This window comes from Paramisgurnus dabryanus, chromosome 3 (genome assembly GCF_030506205.2).
Source record: "Paramisgurnus dabryanus chromosome 3, PD_genome_1.1, whole genome shotgun sequence".
NCBI lineage: Eukaryota > Metazoa > Chordata > Actinopteri > Cypriniformes > Cobitidae > Paramisgurnus > Paramisgurnus dabryanus.
The window spans coordinates 8234779-8253594 of NC_133339.1; the positions used below are offsets into that span (position 1 = coordinate 8234779).

The 18816-nt window shown below is 38.0% G+C and overlaps 1 protein-coding gene and 1 long non-coding RNA gene across 3 annotated transcripts; both read left to right on the forward strand.

The window, feature by feature from the left end:
- Positions 1 to 871: 871 nt before the first annotated feature.
- LOC135768451 (uncharacterized) lies at positions 872 to 2592 on the forward strand. Its single transcript, XM_065277676.2, has 6 exons — positions 872 to 1016; positions 1096 to 1182; positions 1329 to 1421; positions 1581 to 1655; positions 1882 to 1974; positions 2420 to 2592. Exons 1-6 carry the CDS (start codon positions 935 to 937, stop codon positions 2590 to 2592), a joined length of 603 nt encoding a protein of 200 aa, XP_065133748.2. The 5' UTR covers positions 872 to 934.
- Positions 2593 to 9489: 6897 nt separating this feature from the next.
- On the forward strand, positions 9490 to 18117 carry LOC135734273 (uncharacterized). Of its 2 annotated transcripts, XR_012336312.1 has the most exons (5): positions 9504 to 9561; positions 10751 to 10778; positions 10973 to 11028; positions 12278 to 12366; positions 13021 to 18117. It is a non-coding gene; the product is annotated as an uncharacterized lncRNA (long non-coding RNA). The 2 variants fall into 2 exon arrangements; XR_010527235.2 differs by lacking the exon at positions 10973 to 11028 and having other exon boundaries at positions 9490 to 9561; positions 13021 to 18116.
- The last annotated feature ends 699 nt before the right edge of the window (positions 18118 to 18816 follow it).

Consider the following 18816-nt stretch of genomic DNA (forward strand, 5'->3'; position numbering starts at 1 on the left):
TAAATTTACAGTATATAATGATCCATTCATTCTATCCTTGCCACTTGGGGAAGAAGTATGCATTTTAAGGGGGCATTTTATGCAGCCTTCAATTTGGCACACAGCTACAGAATCATTTAAAATGTTTTAGTCGGAAAAAACACTCTTTCAGGCCAGTCTTTTTAGACAACTTTTTAGAAGTTCAAAATTGATAACAACATTTTATGGATTTTTTTCACTTAAGCTATTTAAATTAGACGCATCATCAAGTATCCTGCTGTGTGACATGCTTTTAAATCATGAAGACATCAACATAAACTAAATTTCACAGAACCCAGAAAACTGACAGTGCATTTATTACATTTACAATTACATTTACAACTACATTTGAATAAATAGATTGAATTTCTTGATGAAGGGCATTTAATTTAAATTTGCAAAATAAAAACAAATGTGTATCCTGCATTGCTTTACAATTAGATCAGTGCAATATTGCAGTTTGTCTTTTTATATATTATTTTCTTATATAAGTGGTTAAGAATTGGCAGCTTTTAAATAGAGCTGTAATCAAACTTATATTTTTTAAAACTGGTTGTAACTGTGTGTGTGGGGGGGTTTGCAAATGTGGTTTACGAGGACATTAATAGTGTATAATGACATGTTAACTATGCTATTACCATGGTTTATGAGGACACAGGAAGTGTCCTCATAAACTTAAACGCTAAAAAAACATACTAAATGGTAGTTTTTCATGGATTAAAGACTGGCAACAGGTTTTTGTGACATTGGGGTTAAGGATTGGGGTAGGTGAGGGGAATAGAATATAACAGTTTGGACAGTATAAAATGCATTGCGTCTATGGAAAGTCCCCATTAACTGATAAACTGTGTGTGTGTGTGTGCGTGCGTGCGTGCGTGCGTGCGTGTGTGTTGCAAGTTTCTCAGCTCTACATATAATGGTGTTGATTCTCTGTATTGCTGCATGTGAATCGGCTCTTCTGTTCTGCCCTCTCACATACTGTACATTAAAGAATAAAGGTATGCTTTTTAGCCGGGACCAAGCTTCATAATGTTTATTGAAACAATGTTTTGCAAATACTTTTCGTTTTTACTCAAGGCATAAAGCTGCTGCTTCATGTTTGTCTTCACTTTTGCCCAAATGTTATGATGTTACTGGCTTCGGTCCTCTGGTATGCTGCTGAAGGTATTTCAATGTTAATTTAAACTTATTTTTCTAAATCTATTTGACAATTAATTCATTTTTTTCTTAAAATGTAGGCCTTATTGTCTTAAAAGGACAGCCAGACATTTATTATTAAGTTATATTAAATATTTCTAACATTTTATCAGGATCTTTGCTTGAGACAGTCTCTTGCTGTACGCTCTATATTTTGAGGCCTCTGAGGTTGTTTTGGGTTACACCTCATATCAGTGATTTTCCAGGTTTGTCTTTTTTACAAATTAATACTCGGATCTTTAGATTTCTCATAATGTTATTTTCTAATAGATGTTCATTTATTTTACAGTAAATTCATTCTATAATATGTCATAACCGTTACAGTACTTTTATTCGCACTTACAAGATTTGATCTTCTCTTACAGACACAATTATTAACCGTATTGAGTCTTCACATGCTGATCAGTATTTTCCTGCTGTTTTGGTAGTGATGTATTCAGGTTGGTACTGTAAATCCATAATTATAAATATTGTTATGTTGACATTTTGTATTAGAACAAAACTATTGGTTACAAATTCAATTTAGTCTACATAATTGAAATAATTTTAAAGTAACAACCTTTTAAAAATCTATTCATTTATTATTTGTTTCTCTTTACGTGTCATTGTTAAAGTTGATGTAGTGCTTTGTTATTTAGTTTTTTTAAATGAGATATTTTGTGCTAGCTCTGTTAGCAGAACATTTCAAAGACTTCGACACAATCACTGTGGTGTTTATCTGTGTGTCATTAATCCTGCTGTGTCTGAGCTTTGTCATACGTGAGTGAACTCACCTCAATGTGTATCTTTTTTAAATGCACAAACATTATAAAACCTTAAAACAGCCAGAATGTTAATTATGCTTATTTAAGATGTTAATCACTTTCCAACTTTTCAACTGACCTCAATAATACAATGTAGGACAATGTGAATGTCAGACTTAGTTTTGATACACTTTCTTAAAATGTAGCTGTAGCCTCCAAAAAATATAACAAAGTTAAACATGTTTTTTATGTTTTGTTTCCCAGAATATGTTGTGTTCATATTCTGCTTGTGTTTCTCTCACCTAATCAAAAACTTTTAGATTGTAAAACTTGAATAGCATCTATCACATTTATTGAGAAGAGCAATTGTTATCCAGTATAATAATGTTATGTTTGACCACAAGAAAACTTAACACTTTAATGTAAGAAATTCTTATATTTGTTTTTAATTTTTGTGATAGATTTGGCTAAATGTTGTGTGAAGTTGCTCTCAGCAGCCTTTGGAGAATCGTGTCAACTAAAGAGCAATGAAACTATTAAGAGATTTGCTGCCTGGTTGTGTTTTTATTCGCTGCCTTCAGCACAACTCTGTCTTTTTATCTACCGTGTTGACTTCAGGACAAGTAAGCAATAACATTTCAGGCTCTAGCGGATGGTGAATTAGTTGTCCCCTTATATACCCAGCCAACATGTATATGTGGGCCCCACATGGGTTTTACTTGGGCTACATGGGTACCAAGTGGGCATGGTCCTATTATGGGCATCTTATATGGGACTCACTTGGGTGAGTGTAGTAGGCCCCACATGGGTTAAAAAACATAGGCTCCCTATATGGGTCCCAGTTGGGATGTTAATGGGAAATGAGGGCATGCTCATAATAGGAAACACATATGGGGCACTCTTGGCCAACCAATATGGGTCTTAAATGGGCTAACACAATCATTCCCATATAGGCTCCTTATATGGGTCCAAAGTGGGACCCAAATAGGTTATAAGTATATGTGATTTGAATAAGGAAACACAAATGGGACCCTTTTGGTCAAACCATATGGGTCCAACATGGGCAAACACAATTATTCCCATATAGGTTTCTTATATAGGTCCAAGGTCGGACCCACATAAGTCATAAGTATATGTGTTTTGCATAAGAAAACACATATGGGACCCTTTTGGCCAAACCATATGGGTCCAACATGGGCAAACACAATTATTCCCATATAGGCTCCTTATATGGGCCCGAAGTGGGACCCACATAGGTCACCTGCATATGTGTTTTGAATTAGGAAACACATATGGGACCCTTTTGGACAAACCATATGGGTACAACATGGGCAAACACAATTATCCCCATATAGGCTCCTTATATGGGTCAGAAGTGGGTCCCACATAGGTCACCTGTATATGTGTTTTGAATAAGGAAACACATATGGGACCATACTGGCCAAACCATATGGGTACAACTTGGGCAAACACAATTATCCCCATATAAGTTCCTTATATGGGTCCGAAGTGGGACCCATATATGTCCCTCTGTATGTGTTTTGAATAAGGAAACACATATGGGACCCTTTTGGCCAAACCATATGGGTGCAACATGGGCAAACACAAATATTCCAATATAGGCTCCTTATATGGGTCAGAAGTGGGTCCCACATAGGTCACCTGTATATGTGCTTTGAATAAGGAAACACATATGGGACCCTATTGGCCAAACCATATGGGTACAACATGGGCAAACACAATTATTCCCATATAGGCTCCTTATATGGGCTGAAAGTGGGTCCCACATAGGTCACCTGTATATCTGTTTTGAATAAGGAAACACATATGGGACCCTTTGGGCCAAACCATATGGGTCCAACATGGGCAAACACAATTTTTCCCATATAGGTTCCTTATATGGGTCCAAAGTGGGACCCACATAGGTCACCTGTATATGTGTTTTGAATAAGGAAACACATATGGGACCCTTTTGGCCAAACCATATGCGTACAACATGGGCAAACACAATTATCCCCATATAGGCTCCTTATATGGGTCAGAAGTGGGTCCCACATAGGTCACCTGTATATGTGTTTTGAATAAGGAAACACATATGGGACCCTATTGGCCAAACCATATGGGTACAACATGGGCAAACACAAATTTTCCCATATAGGCTCCTTATATGGGTCAGAAGTGGGTCCCACATAGGTCACCTGTTTATGTGTTTTGAATAAGGAAACACATATGGGACCCTTTGGGCCAAACCATATGGGTCCAACATGGGCAAACACAATTTTTCCCATATAGGTTCCTTATATGGGTCCAAAGTTGGACCCACATAGGTCACCTGTATATGTGTTTCGAATAAGGAAACACATATGGGACCCTTTTGGCCAAACCATATATTTTCAACATGGTCAAACACAATTATTCCCATATAGGTTCCTTATATGGGTCAGAAGTGGGTCCCACATAGGTCACCTGTGTATGTGTTTTGAATAAGGAAACAGATATGGGGCCCTTTGGGCCAAACCATATGGGTACAACATGGTCAAACACAATTATTCCCATATAGGTTCCTTATATGGGTCAGAAGTGGGTCCCACATAGGTCACCTGTGTATGTGTTTTGAATAAGGAAACAGATATGGGACCCTTTGGGCAAAACCATATGGGTACAACATGGGCAAACACAATTATTCCCACATAGGCTCCTTATATGGGCCCGAAGTGGGACCCACAAAGGTCACCTGTATATGTGTTTTGAATAAGGAAACACATATGGGGCCCTTTTGGCCAAACCATATGGGTACAACATGGGCAAACACAATTATCCCCATATAGGCTCCTTATATGGGTCAGAAGTGGGACCCACATAGGTCACCTGTATATGTGTTTTGAATAAGGAAACACATATGGGACCATATTGGCCAAACCATATGGGTACAACATGGGCAAACACAATTATCCCCATATAAGTTCCTTATATGGGTCAGAAGTGGGTCCCACATAGGTCACCTGTATATGTGTTTTGAATAAGGAAACACATATGGGACCATATTGGCCAAACCATATGGGTACAACATGGGCAAACACAATTATCCCCATATAAGTTCCTTATATGGGTCCGAAGTGGGACCCACATAGGTCACCTGCATATGTGTTTTGAATTAGAAAACACATATGGGACCCTTTTGGACAAACCATATGGGTACAACATGGGCAAACACAATTATCCCCATATAAGTTCCTTATATGGGTCAGAAGTGGGTCCCACATAGGTCACCTGTATATGTGTTTTGAATAAGGAAACAGATATGGGACCCTTTGGGCCAAACCATATGGGTACAACATGGGCAACCACAATTATTCCCATATAGGCTCCTTATATGGGCCCGAAGTGGGACCCACAAAGGTCACCTGTATATGTGTTTTGAATAAGGAAACACATATGGGGCCCTTTTGGCCAAACCATATGGGTACAACATGGGCAAACACAATTATCCCCATATAGGCTCCTTATATGGGTCAGAAGTGGGAACCACATAGGTCACCTGCATATGTGTTTTGAATAAGGAAACACATATGGGACCATATTGGCCAAACCATATGGGTACAACATGGGCAAACACAATTATCCCCATATAAGTTCCTTATATGGGTCAGAAGTGGGTCCCACATAGGTCACCTGTATATGTGTTTTGAATAAGGAAACACATATGGGACCATATTGGCCAAACCATATGGGTACAACATGGGCAAACACAATTATCCCCATATAAGTTCCTTATATGGGTCCGAAGTGGGACCCACATAGGTCACCTGCATATGTGTTTTGAATTAGAAAACACATATGGGACCCTTTTGGACAAACCATATGGGTACAACATGGTCAAACACAATTATTCCCATATAGGTTCCTTATATGGGTCAGAAGTGGGTCCCACATAGGTCACCTGTGTATGTGTTTTGAATAAGGAAACAGATATGGGACCCTTTGGGCCAAACCATATGGGTACAACATGGGCAAACACAATTATTCCCATATAGGCTCCTTATATGGGCCCGAAGTGGGACCCACAAAAGTCACCTTATATGTGTTTTGAATAAGGAAACACATATGGGGCCCTTTTGGCCAAACCATATGGGTACAACATGGGCAAACACAATTATCCCCATATAGGCTTCTTATATGGGTCAGAAGTGGGTCCCACATAGGTCACCTGTATATGTGTTTTGAATAAGGAAACACATATGGGACCATATTGGCCAAACCATATGGGTACAACATGGGCAAACACAATTATCCCCATTTAAGTTCCTTATATGGGTCAGAAGTGGGTCCCACATAGGTCACCTGTATATGTGTTTTGAATAAGGAAACACATATGGGACCATATTGGCCAAACCATATGGGTACAACATGGGCAAACACAATTATCCCCATATAAGTTCCTTATATGGGTCCGAAGTGGGACCCACATAGGTCACCTGCATATGTGTTTTGAATTAGAAAACACATATGGGACCCTTTTGGACAAACCATATGGGTACAACATGGGCAAACACAATTATTCCCATATAGGCTCCTTATATGGGCCCGAAGTGGGTCCCACATAGGTCACCTGTATATGTGTTTTGAATAAGGAAACACATATGGGACCCTATTGGCCAAACCATATGGGTACAACATGGGCAAACACAAATATTCCCATATAGGCTCCTTATATGGGTCAGAAGTGGGTCCCACATAGGTCACCTGTATATATGTTTTGAATAAAGAAACACATATGGGACCCTTTGGGCCAAACCATATGGGTCCAACATGGGCAAACACAATTATCCCCATATAAGTTCCTTATATGGGTCCAAAGTGGGACCCACATAGGTCACCTGTATATGTGTTTTGAATAAGGAAACACATATGGGGCCCCTTTGGCCAAACCATATGGGTACAACATGGGCAAACACAATTATCCCCATATAATTTCCTTATATGGGTCCGAAGTGGGACCCACATAGGTCAAATGCATATGTGTTTTGAATTAGGAAACACATATGGGGCCCTTTTGGCCAAACCATATGGGTACAACATGGGCAAACACAATCATTCCCGTATATGGATTCTAAATAAGGAAACACTTATGGGACCCTTTCTGTCAAATCATATCGGACCAAAATCAGTCCCATACAGACTCCCCACATATGTAATTGTCATTTCATGCCCTTTTTTAAACAGGGATCCTGAAAGGTTTATGCCTATGTTTTCAGACTGTCTTACTTCGCAAACCATGGTGACGCTAAAAGCAAGACATGTAGCCTAATAGTTTATGAAGTCCCAAAGGACTGCAGGGTAACTTCTAAGTAAAGGCGGCGGCATCAATGTAACAGAAGCCTTGCATTTTTTACCCAAAGCTTGCATGGGTATTAGTGCATTTAAAATGTTATTTGTAATATGATGATAAAACATTACAAAAATTAGTTAGGTTCAGGCTCAGGCTCAGGTTAAAATTTTCCTGCAAGTCTAAAGCGATCTGACATAATTAGCAAAAGTGAGAAAGTGACAGACCGTATTCACTGTATTCTGATATCTAGACCAATCAGTTTTCACTGTGGGCAGGCTTACAATCAACCTCTCTCTTCAGCTCAGTAAACCACTGTACAGTAGTAGTTTATTTACAATGTACAGTAAATGACAGAGTGTCCAAAAAAACCCCAGGAAAATAATACAATAATTACTTTATTTTTTAAGTATATCAAAGTTTATCTCTGTGTAAACCCTCTGCTTTTGAACAAAACAAAAACATTTAACCTATCTTTATTTGTTCCTTTTTATCTTTTTTAAATATGTGTCTTTTTTTATAAATAGGCTATAGGGTCAAAGGAGTTTAAGGTGTCCTTCATAATTGTACATATATTTTAAAGCTGTTAAAAGAGCAACCGTATTAAAGTAATAAACAACATAACACAAAATAAAATATAATTTACATTGATGATAAAATTATTTTAAATGTATGTTTTTTGTGGGGGCTTGTTGGTGAGCTTCCTTCCCAATCAGTTTTTGTAGGGTGGGATGTCTGAGTGTAATTTTAATAAATTAAACAGTCAAAACTGCACAAAAATCTTTTATTTACATTGTCTCCAATATTTGCTATACTGAGAGGATTTGTACATATGTAAAACTCATTTTATGTTTTGATAGATACTAAGTGAATTATCACCATACACCAAAGGCCTCTATCGTGCTAGTCTGGCCAGACCTTCAATACTGAAGTTGTTTACAATGTTTAGCCAACATTCTGTGGGCATGACAGTTGAAGCTGACACTACTATCATGCTGAGTCCATGAGTTTAAGTCCATGAGAAGAGCATTGACCAACTATGGTGTGGTGTGCAGGGGTGGCTGGTGACTTTTCTTGTGAGGGATTCAAAAATTTGTGTTTGGGGTGTCATGTGTTGCTCATCATGTCAAAATATGTGTTTGTTGCGTCATGTGAACCATGTGCATCATGCACCTTGCTCGCCGGCAGGGGCATTGCACAAGATCTCGGGCCCTATGCAATCCTGATGGGCCCCCATGCCCCACCCCCATAATATATTCCAGACTTTCAAGGGCCCTCTCTTCCTTTGGGGCCCTGGTAATCAGTACTGGTTTTACCCCCAGTCCGACACCCCTGCCTGCTGGACACACATCGAAAGGATTTGTAATAAAAGAGGCGCTCACAAAATACTTGCAAGACACTAACTTAACACTGAACTCATGCCACTAGGAACTAGGCTACATACGTTGTGATGAGATTTGCATCGTGCGCCCTCGAAAAAGAAGTCACCACGCTGCCGTCACTACGTGAATGGCAGAATTGCAAGCAGGATGCCACTGCTCTCCAAACAGATGCTCCTACCTTCAGTTTGCTAAGGTCATGTGAACAGGGCTACTGGATTTTATTTATTTGGGATCTATGGGCTACAGTTTCTACAGTTTCTTATGAAAATTAAATACATGGTTTACTACAGTTTAAACAACAACAACAAAACATGGTTACTGTAGTAAAACCATATGCTTATGTTGTGTTTTGGTGCTGGTATGCTGGTGACCACCAGCTAAACCAGCATCAAACCAGCATAGACCAGCATATTTCCCATGCTGGTTTGATGCTGTTTTTTTCAGCAGGGATTTTACTGTACCACAAAAAACATGCTTAATTTTCGTTAGGTAGGCTATTGTCTCTTTTTTCAATGAGCTATTATACTTTCATGTAGAAAATTAACCATGGTTTTACTATAGTTAAAACCAAAAAACCATAGTAAAACCATGGTAAGTGTAGTACAACCATGGTTTTGCTGATAGTAACCAATACACAAAAAAAATATGTTACTACACTTTTACCACAATAAAACCATGTTTAATTTTCGTAAGAGCTATATGCACATTGTGTTTTGGGGTATATTTATTCAGAAACGTTGTATTAAATGAATACAACATATGTTGTATTCATTTAAAAAAAAAACGGCGCCAAGAAAAAAGGACATGCGCATTGCTCTGCTGAGCCAGTTGGAGCTGGTACATTTTAATTACTTGCTGTCTTCACTGGAGTGCAGTGCTGCAAGCTCGAAGTGTGGTGAGTAGGTCTGTTTTATTACATTATATGACATTAAACTGTTGATAAAAAGTATATTCAAGTAACGTTAGTCAAACATTAAAATTTTCTTGGATGTTATTCAGTGGCGAAGCTCGTTAACGTTAGGTGAATGCGTACGGTCGCGTTTTTAAATTGTCAGAGTATTAACACACTACATTTACTCTGTTAACGTTACATGTACTTAAGAAGCACTTTAGGATATATTTAACAGTTAAAGTGGGTATTTTTACTTTTACTCCTAACTCGATGATACTTCTAATGAAAATGACATGCACTCAGTTTTGCACGACGCACTTTATTTTAATGCAGTACGAAATGCGAACGTCAGATTATTGTTATTTTTTCACAATTTGCCGAAGCATTTGATTTGGGAATGAATGACTCTTTTGAACGAGTCGATTCTTCACAAAAGGAATTACTGTTTTGTACCGGGTCGATTCTAAAATAGGTATTGATTGAACGGTTTGAATCAATTTGAATCTGAATCTGAATCATCTGAACATCTGCAGCACTTCTCTCTCGTAACGTCGTGAAACTTAAAAACACGCCAATAGGAGTGTTAGATGAAGTGGATGCAAGTGAACTATCAATCTACTGAAACAAAAGCGGTAAATGTATTCGAAGAAGAAAATGCTCGCGCGACCTGTGCGTCAGACCCGGATAAACGCACGCGAGCTGACAAAGTAAGTTAAAATGTTCACTTGAATCACAGCCATGATTACAGCAGGAAGAAAATCCATCGACGATTGGCGTCTGATTCGCTCTAAAAAGTAATGTTTGTTCAGATGTGAGTGCTTTTTGTGACACATTAGTTTGATAATATTAGATAACACGAATTACTGTATTTTAACTCAAGTATAATATTGACGGCTGTCCCCTCCTATGGAAATCACGTTTTCGTTTGGCTGCATGTTTTGTTGTAAAGAGCACTATTTTGTTTGCTCAGTTTGATCACTGATATCTATTAAGTTACAAGTTTTAATGTCATTTTGGATATAGGGAAGCAATTAGGTGCAGCGTTATAACAAGACTGTTGTTGCACTTCTATGCTTAACTTTACATGAAAAAAAGATAGTAGCCTACATACTGTATAGTATGGACTTGGTTAGTGAACTTTAAGAGTATTTGCCAGCTGTTAACTCATATAATTTTGTCATTTTTATTTCAGATCCGTAGTAGCTGTTATTCAATACCATGTAAGTATTTAGAATTTAATATTTTGCTAACGTTTCTTGAATATAAAGTTTCCCTACTGCAATAGAATGCATCATGGCCTGCTTTCTTACCTCACTAGATATGTAGTTGCAGTCAAGTGTGCCAAGCAGCACTTCTTTAGGGATTTGCTGCTCCATAAAAAGTGGAAGATAAAAAATTGCATTGTATTTATTAGGGCTGTGTATTGCCAACAATTTCCTGATACGATACGTATCCCGATACAAGGTCACGGTACGATGCACATCACGATGCAAGACTATTTTGAATTACATTTTTGTTCAGAATTTAGTAACATTGTTATTATTATTATTATTATTATTAACTGTTTATTGTACATTGAATAAGCAGTGTTGTAACAGAATTCTGGGGCCGGATTCACAAAACATTCTTAAGAAGAAAAATCTTCTTAACTGCCATTTTTATCTTAAATTCAAGCTTAAGAAAAAAGTTAAGAATATTTTGTATTCTCAAAAAAGCTTCTTAAGAAAGTTCTTATTTTTTTCCTTAAGTATGTTCTTAAGAAAAAACTTAAGAAGAATTCCAATTCTCGAAAAATAAACTGTCTTAAATAACATCTTAAAGTTAGGATAACCTTACAGTAGTCTTAAATCTCAAAATGTAAGATGTTTATAAGTTAATGTGATTGTTTTAAATGTGACATGTTGTATTTTGTAGTCTGAAATGGCAATTTTATCAGTTTACTTCACATAGATTAGTTTAAAGAGGAATATAATGAAGTTTAATAGCTTACTCAGTAATATGTCATACAACACAAATAAGTATTAGTGATAATATTACCAAACATGTAACTTCCTCCATAATAGCCTATTCATTATGAAATTACTTAACAGCTTAAAGTCGCTCTAAGCGGGAGGCGGACCGGTAATCGCTCCGTCATGTGAGTCGAGGGCTCCGAAACTGCGGGCACGCACGCTTGACCCTCCGCGTCCGTCTCTTGACGCGCGGGTCGCGGGAGACGAAAGCCTTGGGCACGGAGAGTGAAGCACGCACACTCAGAGCGCTCGGCCCGCATGACGGACCGATTGGGACATTATCGATTTATATTTACGCACCGCACCGCCTTAATACTAGCTGACCTCTGTTACAACAGCGAATAACATCCTGTGGTAGTCTTAATGCATCACTCGTTTGTATCGCGTTAATGATCGCAAGGTAGTCAAAAGATTAATGGATAAATTTATTGTTACCTCATTAGCAGGGTATAATTCATTTAAAGCTTGTCATTTTATTCTTAAGACACACATTTAAGATATTCTTAAGAAAAAAATTGAGAACTTCTTAAGAAATGTTTGAGAATTGCACTTAGGAACATTCTTACGCACTTCTTATAATTTATCTTAAGAACTTTCTTATTTTTTGTCTTAAGAATGTTTTCGTGAATCCGGCCCCTGGTGTCGGAAGCGGAAATAGTGGTATCGGTGCATGCCTAGTTTGATCGGCTCTCTAATTTTTCTTACAGTACTTTGATTTCATACATCAATCAGTGTATACAATGCCACTTCAAGATGAACACACCTAATATCAGCTTACCCCCAAGCCATCCAAGAGGTAGGTGACTTTATTTCTTCAGTAGAACACAAATGTAGATTTTTAACTCCAACAGTTTCAGTCTGTCAGTTGTATAAGTGGATGGTAACAAAATCCGAAAGAGAAAAAAAACATGCACAGACAAATCCAAATAAAACCCTGCTACACGACATATCCATGTCCTAAGACACGAAACGATCGGTTTGTGCGAGAAACCGAACAGTATTTATATCATTTTTTACCTCTAATACAACACTATCCCCAGAGAAACGAGAGCCCCGTATAGTGTTATACGCCCTCACGTGCACCTGAAACAGTAGGTAGCAGTATGCACCTATGAAGTTGTTTCGCAACCCGCTATTAAACATTAGATGAATAAGAAGATGATGTGTGAATGCGCGTGTTTCATTTTAAGATGAACTATCGCTTTAAACAGGCCCATTGGCTACCTACATATTATAATAAGCTGTTTTAAATTTCAAATCTTCAATGCCTTACCCGAACATAATTTCTAAATGTCTATTCGAACCCGGCCGTTGGGTACCACCGGGTCCCGTGGGCTCGGTTTGAGTATCCATCCTTTAATACCTACTGTATGCCAAACACTGTCATTGTAAAAAGAACAAATGTGTCATTTTTAATATTTTTATCTTAAAAATGTATTTGGTTTTGCAGATGCTCTTAAGGACAACGCCCTGATGTCCAAGGTCAATCAGCAAGAAGCTGAGAAGGCACTGTCAAATTGGTTCACTGGGGCAAGGGACAGAGGAGGACAGAGAGCATCAAGAATGCAGAAAAGGATGTCTGTTTGAGAAAGGTTATAACTACAGTTGCTGATTTGAACTGTCATAGTTCTTTTATTTTTCTTAAAGGAAAACCTTTTTCAATATTTTACCATGTTCTTCCCTCAACTTAGATGAATTAATACATACCTCTATTTTCTCAATGCGTGCACTTAAAGGTGGGGTGCACAATTTCTGAAAAATAAAGTTTTGGAAAAGGGAGTCGGGCCGACTACCAAAACACACTTGTAGCCAATTAGCAGCATGTCTACTAACTGACATCGTTTCCTGCGTTGCGTATTTGTGGGGCGGGTCTATCAAAAAAAGGTCCAGATTCTATTAGTGTAAGCGTGTGTTTGTTTAGATGATTTCAAATGTAAACATTGGCTTTCATGCACCCTGCCTTTATTTGTTGTGAATTGTGGCGTGAATATGTTAGCATTTAGCCTAGCACCATTCATTCATTAAGATCCAAACAGGGAAGAATTTAAAAGCCACCAAACACGTCCATGTTTTCTAGGGGTGCACGATTCAGAAAATTTCACGATTCGATTCCGATTTTTTTGGGCTCAAGATTCGATTAAAAACAAACGATTTTCGATTTAAAAACGATTCTTGATTTTAACAAACGATTCACATTATGTAAATGTAGTTTACTTTTTCCTATGTGACTGATTGAAGTAGATATACAATTTTAAAGAAAAGAAACACAACAAGCTAAATGTAGTTTGATGTTACTTTATGTCTTTATGCAAAAATAAAAACTGTTATGAAGCAATTAGATGACCCCTTTTTATCAAACTCTATTAAATACAATAATATAGTACATTAATGATAGACAGTGCAGGTCTATAGATTATAAATGTGACTGGTGTTATAATGGTTATTATTTCTATTAGATAGGCACTTTTCCTGCTTCTGCTCTTTCTATCTATTTCTCTCTTGCAGATTTAAAAAAGCTAAATCCACTCATTATTTCAGATTGAAAAGTCTACTTGCTGTTAGTGACAGGGGACTTTACATTACAGCTTTGGGTTTTGTAAATCTTGAGTCAGCTTGAGTTTTGCTCATTCAGTGCAATAGATTTTGGAAAAGATATGGTTTATTAATAATAATAGAAAAGAGCCAGTTGTTATCGCCATAGAAACCGTCGGCACGCTGAAACTGCACGCAAGCTTTAGCGCGGTAGCGCTCACGGCCATTCTCCGATCGACTTAGGTTTTACACACAATATTAATCAGACTTGGGACCCGAAGTAATTTAACTATGACTGACCCGGACCGGGCTGACCATTTCAAATACAAACCCGGAACCATACGGGCCGCGGGTGCTCCGTGAAGTCCTCTAATGGTAAAACTCTGCTCAAGTTCAGAAACATGAAGGATACAATGTGACACGAGCTTGTTCACGTCGCATCCCAATTCATTGAGAAACAGAGAGCACGTGAACGCACACAAAATGTCATTATTAAAGAGTGTCATCATCACAGAAAAACATAAAAGACTAAATTTGATGCCAGATATACTTGGGCACTTGTTAATATAACTGGGCAGCGCACCCAAGTAAAGTCAATATGTGGGAAACACTGTGACAAGAGTGTGCGGGCGTCAGAGTGAATACGACGCAGCGTCATCTATGGGAATACTGAGATAAACTAATTTCAGGACATTAGTAACACAGCATTACAAAAAAATTTATGAATCGATTTTTGGAATTCTATTAATCAAATGTGAATCGATTTTTTTGCACACCCCTAATGTTTTCCCTATTCAAAGACTGTTACATGAGTAGTTACACGAGGAAGTATGGTAAAAAATATAACTATATTGCACTTAGTTTGTAGCACTTCGACCTTGGGCACAGTAACATCATCACTCCTGACTACTCCCCCTCTTGCTTAAACTACGGTCAATATAACCAACACGCCTGTACTAACGTAGTAGATTGAGCAGACTCTGCGAAATAGCAAGTTAAGTTTAAGTGTACACATTGAGAAAAGAGAGATATGTATTTATTCGGCTAAGTTGAGGGAAGAACATAGTAAAATATTGAAAAACTGTGTTTGTAATTATCTTACTTTCATTTACTTTTAAAGGCGCCATTTCACAAGAGTTTTTTAAGATGTAAAATAAATCTTTTGTGTCTCCAGAGTACATATATGAAGCTCTAGCTCAAAATATCATATAGATAATTTGTTATAGCATGTTAAAATTGACACTTTGCAGGTCCGGGCAAAACTGCGTCCTTTAAACGTGTCCTTTAAAATGCAAACACAGATCACAATGATGGTGATTTGTTGAGATTGAAACTCAGTTGTGCTGTCAATTATTTTTTCTCACTCTCTGCACTAAATGGCAGTGCCATGTTTGGATAGTGCAGATTTAGGAGTGTTATTATTATAATAAGATCCTCTTCTGATATCACAAGGGGAGCCAAATTTCAATTACCTATTTTTTCACATGCTTGCAGAGAATGGTTTACCAGGTTTTCATGATATGGCCCCTTTAAATATAATTGTTTTCAAATTTTATTTGCAATAAACTTATCAAAGTACATACCTCCTTATACTATATACGGAGGCTAGAAAAGGAATGTAAATCTTTTGGAATTTCATACTTTTTTTTAAAATACATTTTTCATAAAATGTGATCTGATCTCCATCTAACATAATGTGTCTAAAAAATAACACAACTTCTGATCTTTCATGTCTATATTGAACACACTTGGAGGCCAACCACATCAAACGTGTTTATGGCAGTTGCAGGCACCTTTTTTGAATGATATTCTTTAGGCAGGGAGTGTTTGCACACTGTTTATGGGTGCCGAACGCCTTGTGGTTTTTGCCGCCAGTCGCAGCACGAGCTTTTGAAGGAGCGCTGAGGGCGGAAAAGCGCCCGACGTCATTCCCATCTTTCCATTGTCCAATCGAATGAGGGGAGAGGCAGGCCTTACGTTGTGGTGAGGGAAGTTTACAGTTGCTTTGAAGAACCGGACTCCACTCTCTCACTCTCTCCTGCGTCTTTGTGCACCTTTCACCCTCAAACAAGGTCGGAGTAAACGCTCTCTTTTTAAAGTTTCTGCTAATATGACAGTTAACAGCAAAAGAGCGCTCACGCTTCAATATTTGGACTTATCATGTGTATGGCCTTCTTCAAGTTAATCCATAAAATCTCTATTGGGTTGAGGTCTGGGCTTATACTTGGCCACTCCCAAAGGCGGATTTTGTTTTTCTGAAGCCATTCTCTTGTGGACTTGCTCTGGTGTTTTGGATCTTTGTCCTGTTGCATCACCCAGACAATCCTTCTACAGAATTATCCTGAAGAATTGTCTGATAAACTTGGGAATTTATCTTCCCCTCAATGATTGCAAGCTGGCTAGGCCCTGATGCAGCAAAAAAAGCCCAAATCAACATGTTTTCTCCACCATACTTTACAGTTGGGATGATGTTTTCACAATTATATCGCGTGCCCTTTCTATGCCAGATGTAGTGCTGTGTGTTTTTTCCAAATAGTTCAATCTTTGTTTCATTAGTCCACAAAACATTTTGCCAAATAGCCATATCACTCTGTAGCCCAAGACAGCTTGCCCACTGAAGCTAAGCAGGGCTGAGCCTGGTTAGTACTTGGATGGGAGACCACCTGGGAAAACCAGGTTGCTGCTGGTAGAGGTGTTAGTGAGACCAGCAGGGGGTGCTCACCCTGTGGTCTGTGTAGGTCCTAACACCCCAGTATAGTGACGGGGACACTATACTGTCAAAAAAAGCACCGTCCTTCGGATGAGACGTTAAACCGAGGTCCTGACTCTCTGTGGTCATTAAAAATCCCAGGATGTCCTTCGAAAAAGAGTAGGGGTGTGCCCCGGCATCCTGGCCAAACTTGCCCATTGGCCTACTAATCATCCCTCATACTAATTGGCTATATCACTCGGTCTCCTCTCCACTAATAAGCTGGTGTGTGGTGAGCGTTCTGGCGCAATATGGCTGCCGTCGCATCATCCAGGTGGATGCTGCACATTGGTGGTGGTTGAGGAGATTCCCCCATTCATATGTAAAGCGCTTTGAGCACTGGAAAAGCGCTATATAAATGTAACTAATTATAAATACCACTGTTGGAATGTCAATTTGTTATTTTGCAAATTTCAGGGGAATAGCAATGTTCCTTTTAGTACTGTAAGTAGTGACTTTCTTTGGTGTCCTGCCATGGATACACTGCTTGTTCAGTGTTTTACGTGTTGTAGACAATCATACAGAGAGTTCCAATAATTCCTTCAAATCTTTGCATGTCATTCTGGGTTGTTTCTTTACCTCATTCTTCGTGGTGCTCTTGGTGTCATTTTGACTGGGCGTCCATCTCTTGGTAGAGTAGCAACAGTCCCAAAAGCATCTCCATTTTTAGATTGTATGTCTGTAGACTGGTGAATTTCTAAAGTCTTTGACATAACTCTTAAACCTTTCCAGCTTCATGTAAATCAACAATTCTTGATTGTAGCTTTTCTGAAAGCTCTTTTTGGTGAGGCATGGCCCATATAAAAAAATAAACTCCAAAAGTAAACTTCAAAGTAGCTGTAGTCCACACCTCCAAATGCATTATCTTAAAGAGACTCCAGGTGTGATAAAACCTGACTCCAATTTGCTTTTTCGAGGTCTTGTTGGCTTAAAAGTTCACATACTTTTTTCACAAGCACTATGAGTTTTTTGGCTGTTCTTAAATAATTCTGTTCTTTCATTTCTTTATTGCTAAATTCTTTTAGAACCATTATGTTTGTTCAATATTCTTGACTTGAAATTTATTTAGAAAGCTATGAAATTCCAAAAGGTTAATAGACTTTATCTTGTTACTGTATTTATTGAAGGATATACTTTTCAAAACACTCAAGACCCTAAAAGGTTCTAAAATAGTTTTGTGCCATTGTAACAAATGTGGCATGATGGTTAGTTAAATAAAAATGGAATTTGAAAGGATTTCAGTGTCACTGTGTGCTTCTTCTGCCCTGCTAATCCAGGGCTTCATCACACTCATCTCATTACAATATGTTAACTGGATAACACTGGATATGTCTTATTAAATATGCAGTTTACTAAAATAATGTATTTACCTGCAACAAATTGATTACAGCCTAACTAGTTATTGTATTTACTAGCTGCTGACCTAAGATTTATAATTTTTTTGTACCTTTTGTTGGGAATTGTGTCTTTTGGGGTATTTTTTGCATAGATATTGTCAAGGGGGTTGTATGATTCTTTGGTTTACAACTTCCTATTCTGAAAGCTTGATCAATTTTGCAACAAATGTATATATGGTGACAGACTCAAATAGTTTTTCTTGTGTAGTTTAATGCAAGTTCAGACTAACATTTAAAATTTTTGGTTCAACCTCTCCCACAGCTTTTCAAAGCTGAAACTCAAGTAGATGTAGCAGAAACACATACAATCCCAACAGCAACCCAGATTTTAGATCAGGTAGTCTTCATGTAGCACCCATTTAGAGCTGTAATATGGGTCCCAGATGGGTTTTGCTTATGTTGTACATTTGGGAACTACCTTAAAACCCATTAAAATCCTGCATATAACCTACATGGGCAATTGACAAGGGGCAAACATGGAACCCACGGACAATCCCACTTACAACCCATATTTCATGACCATGTTGTCCTTATGTAGTACCCACATAAAACTCAAATCTGGGCTCAA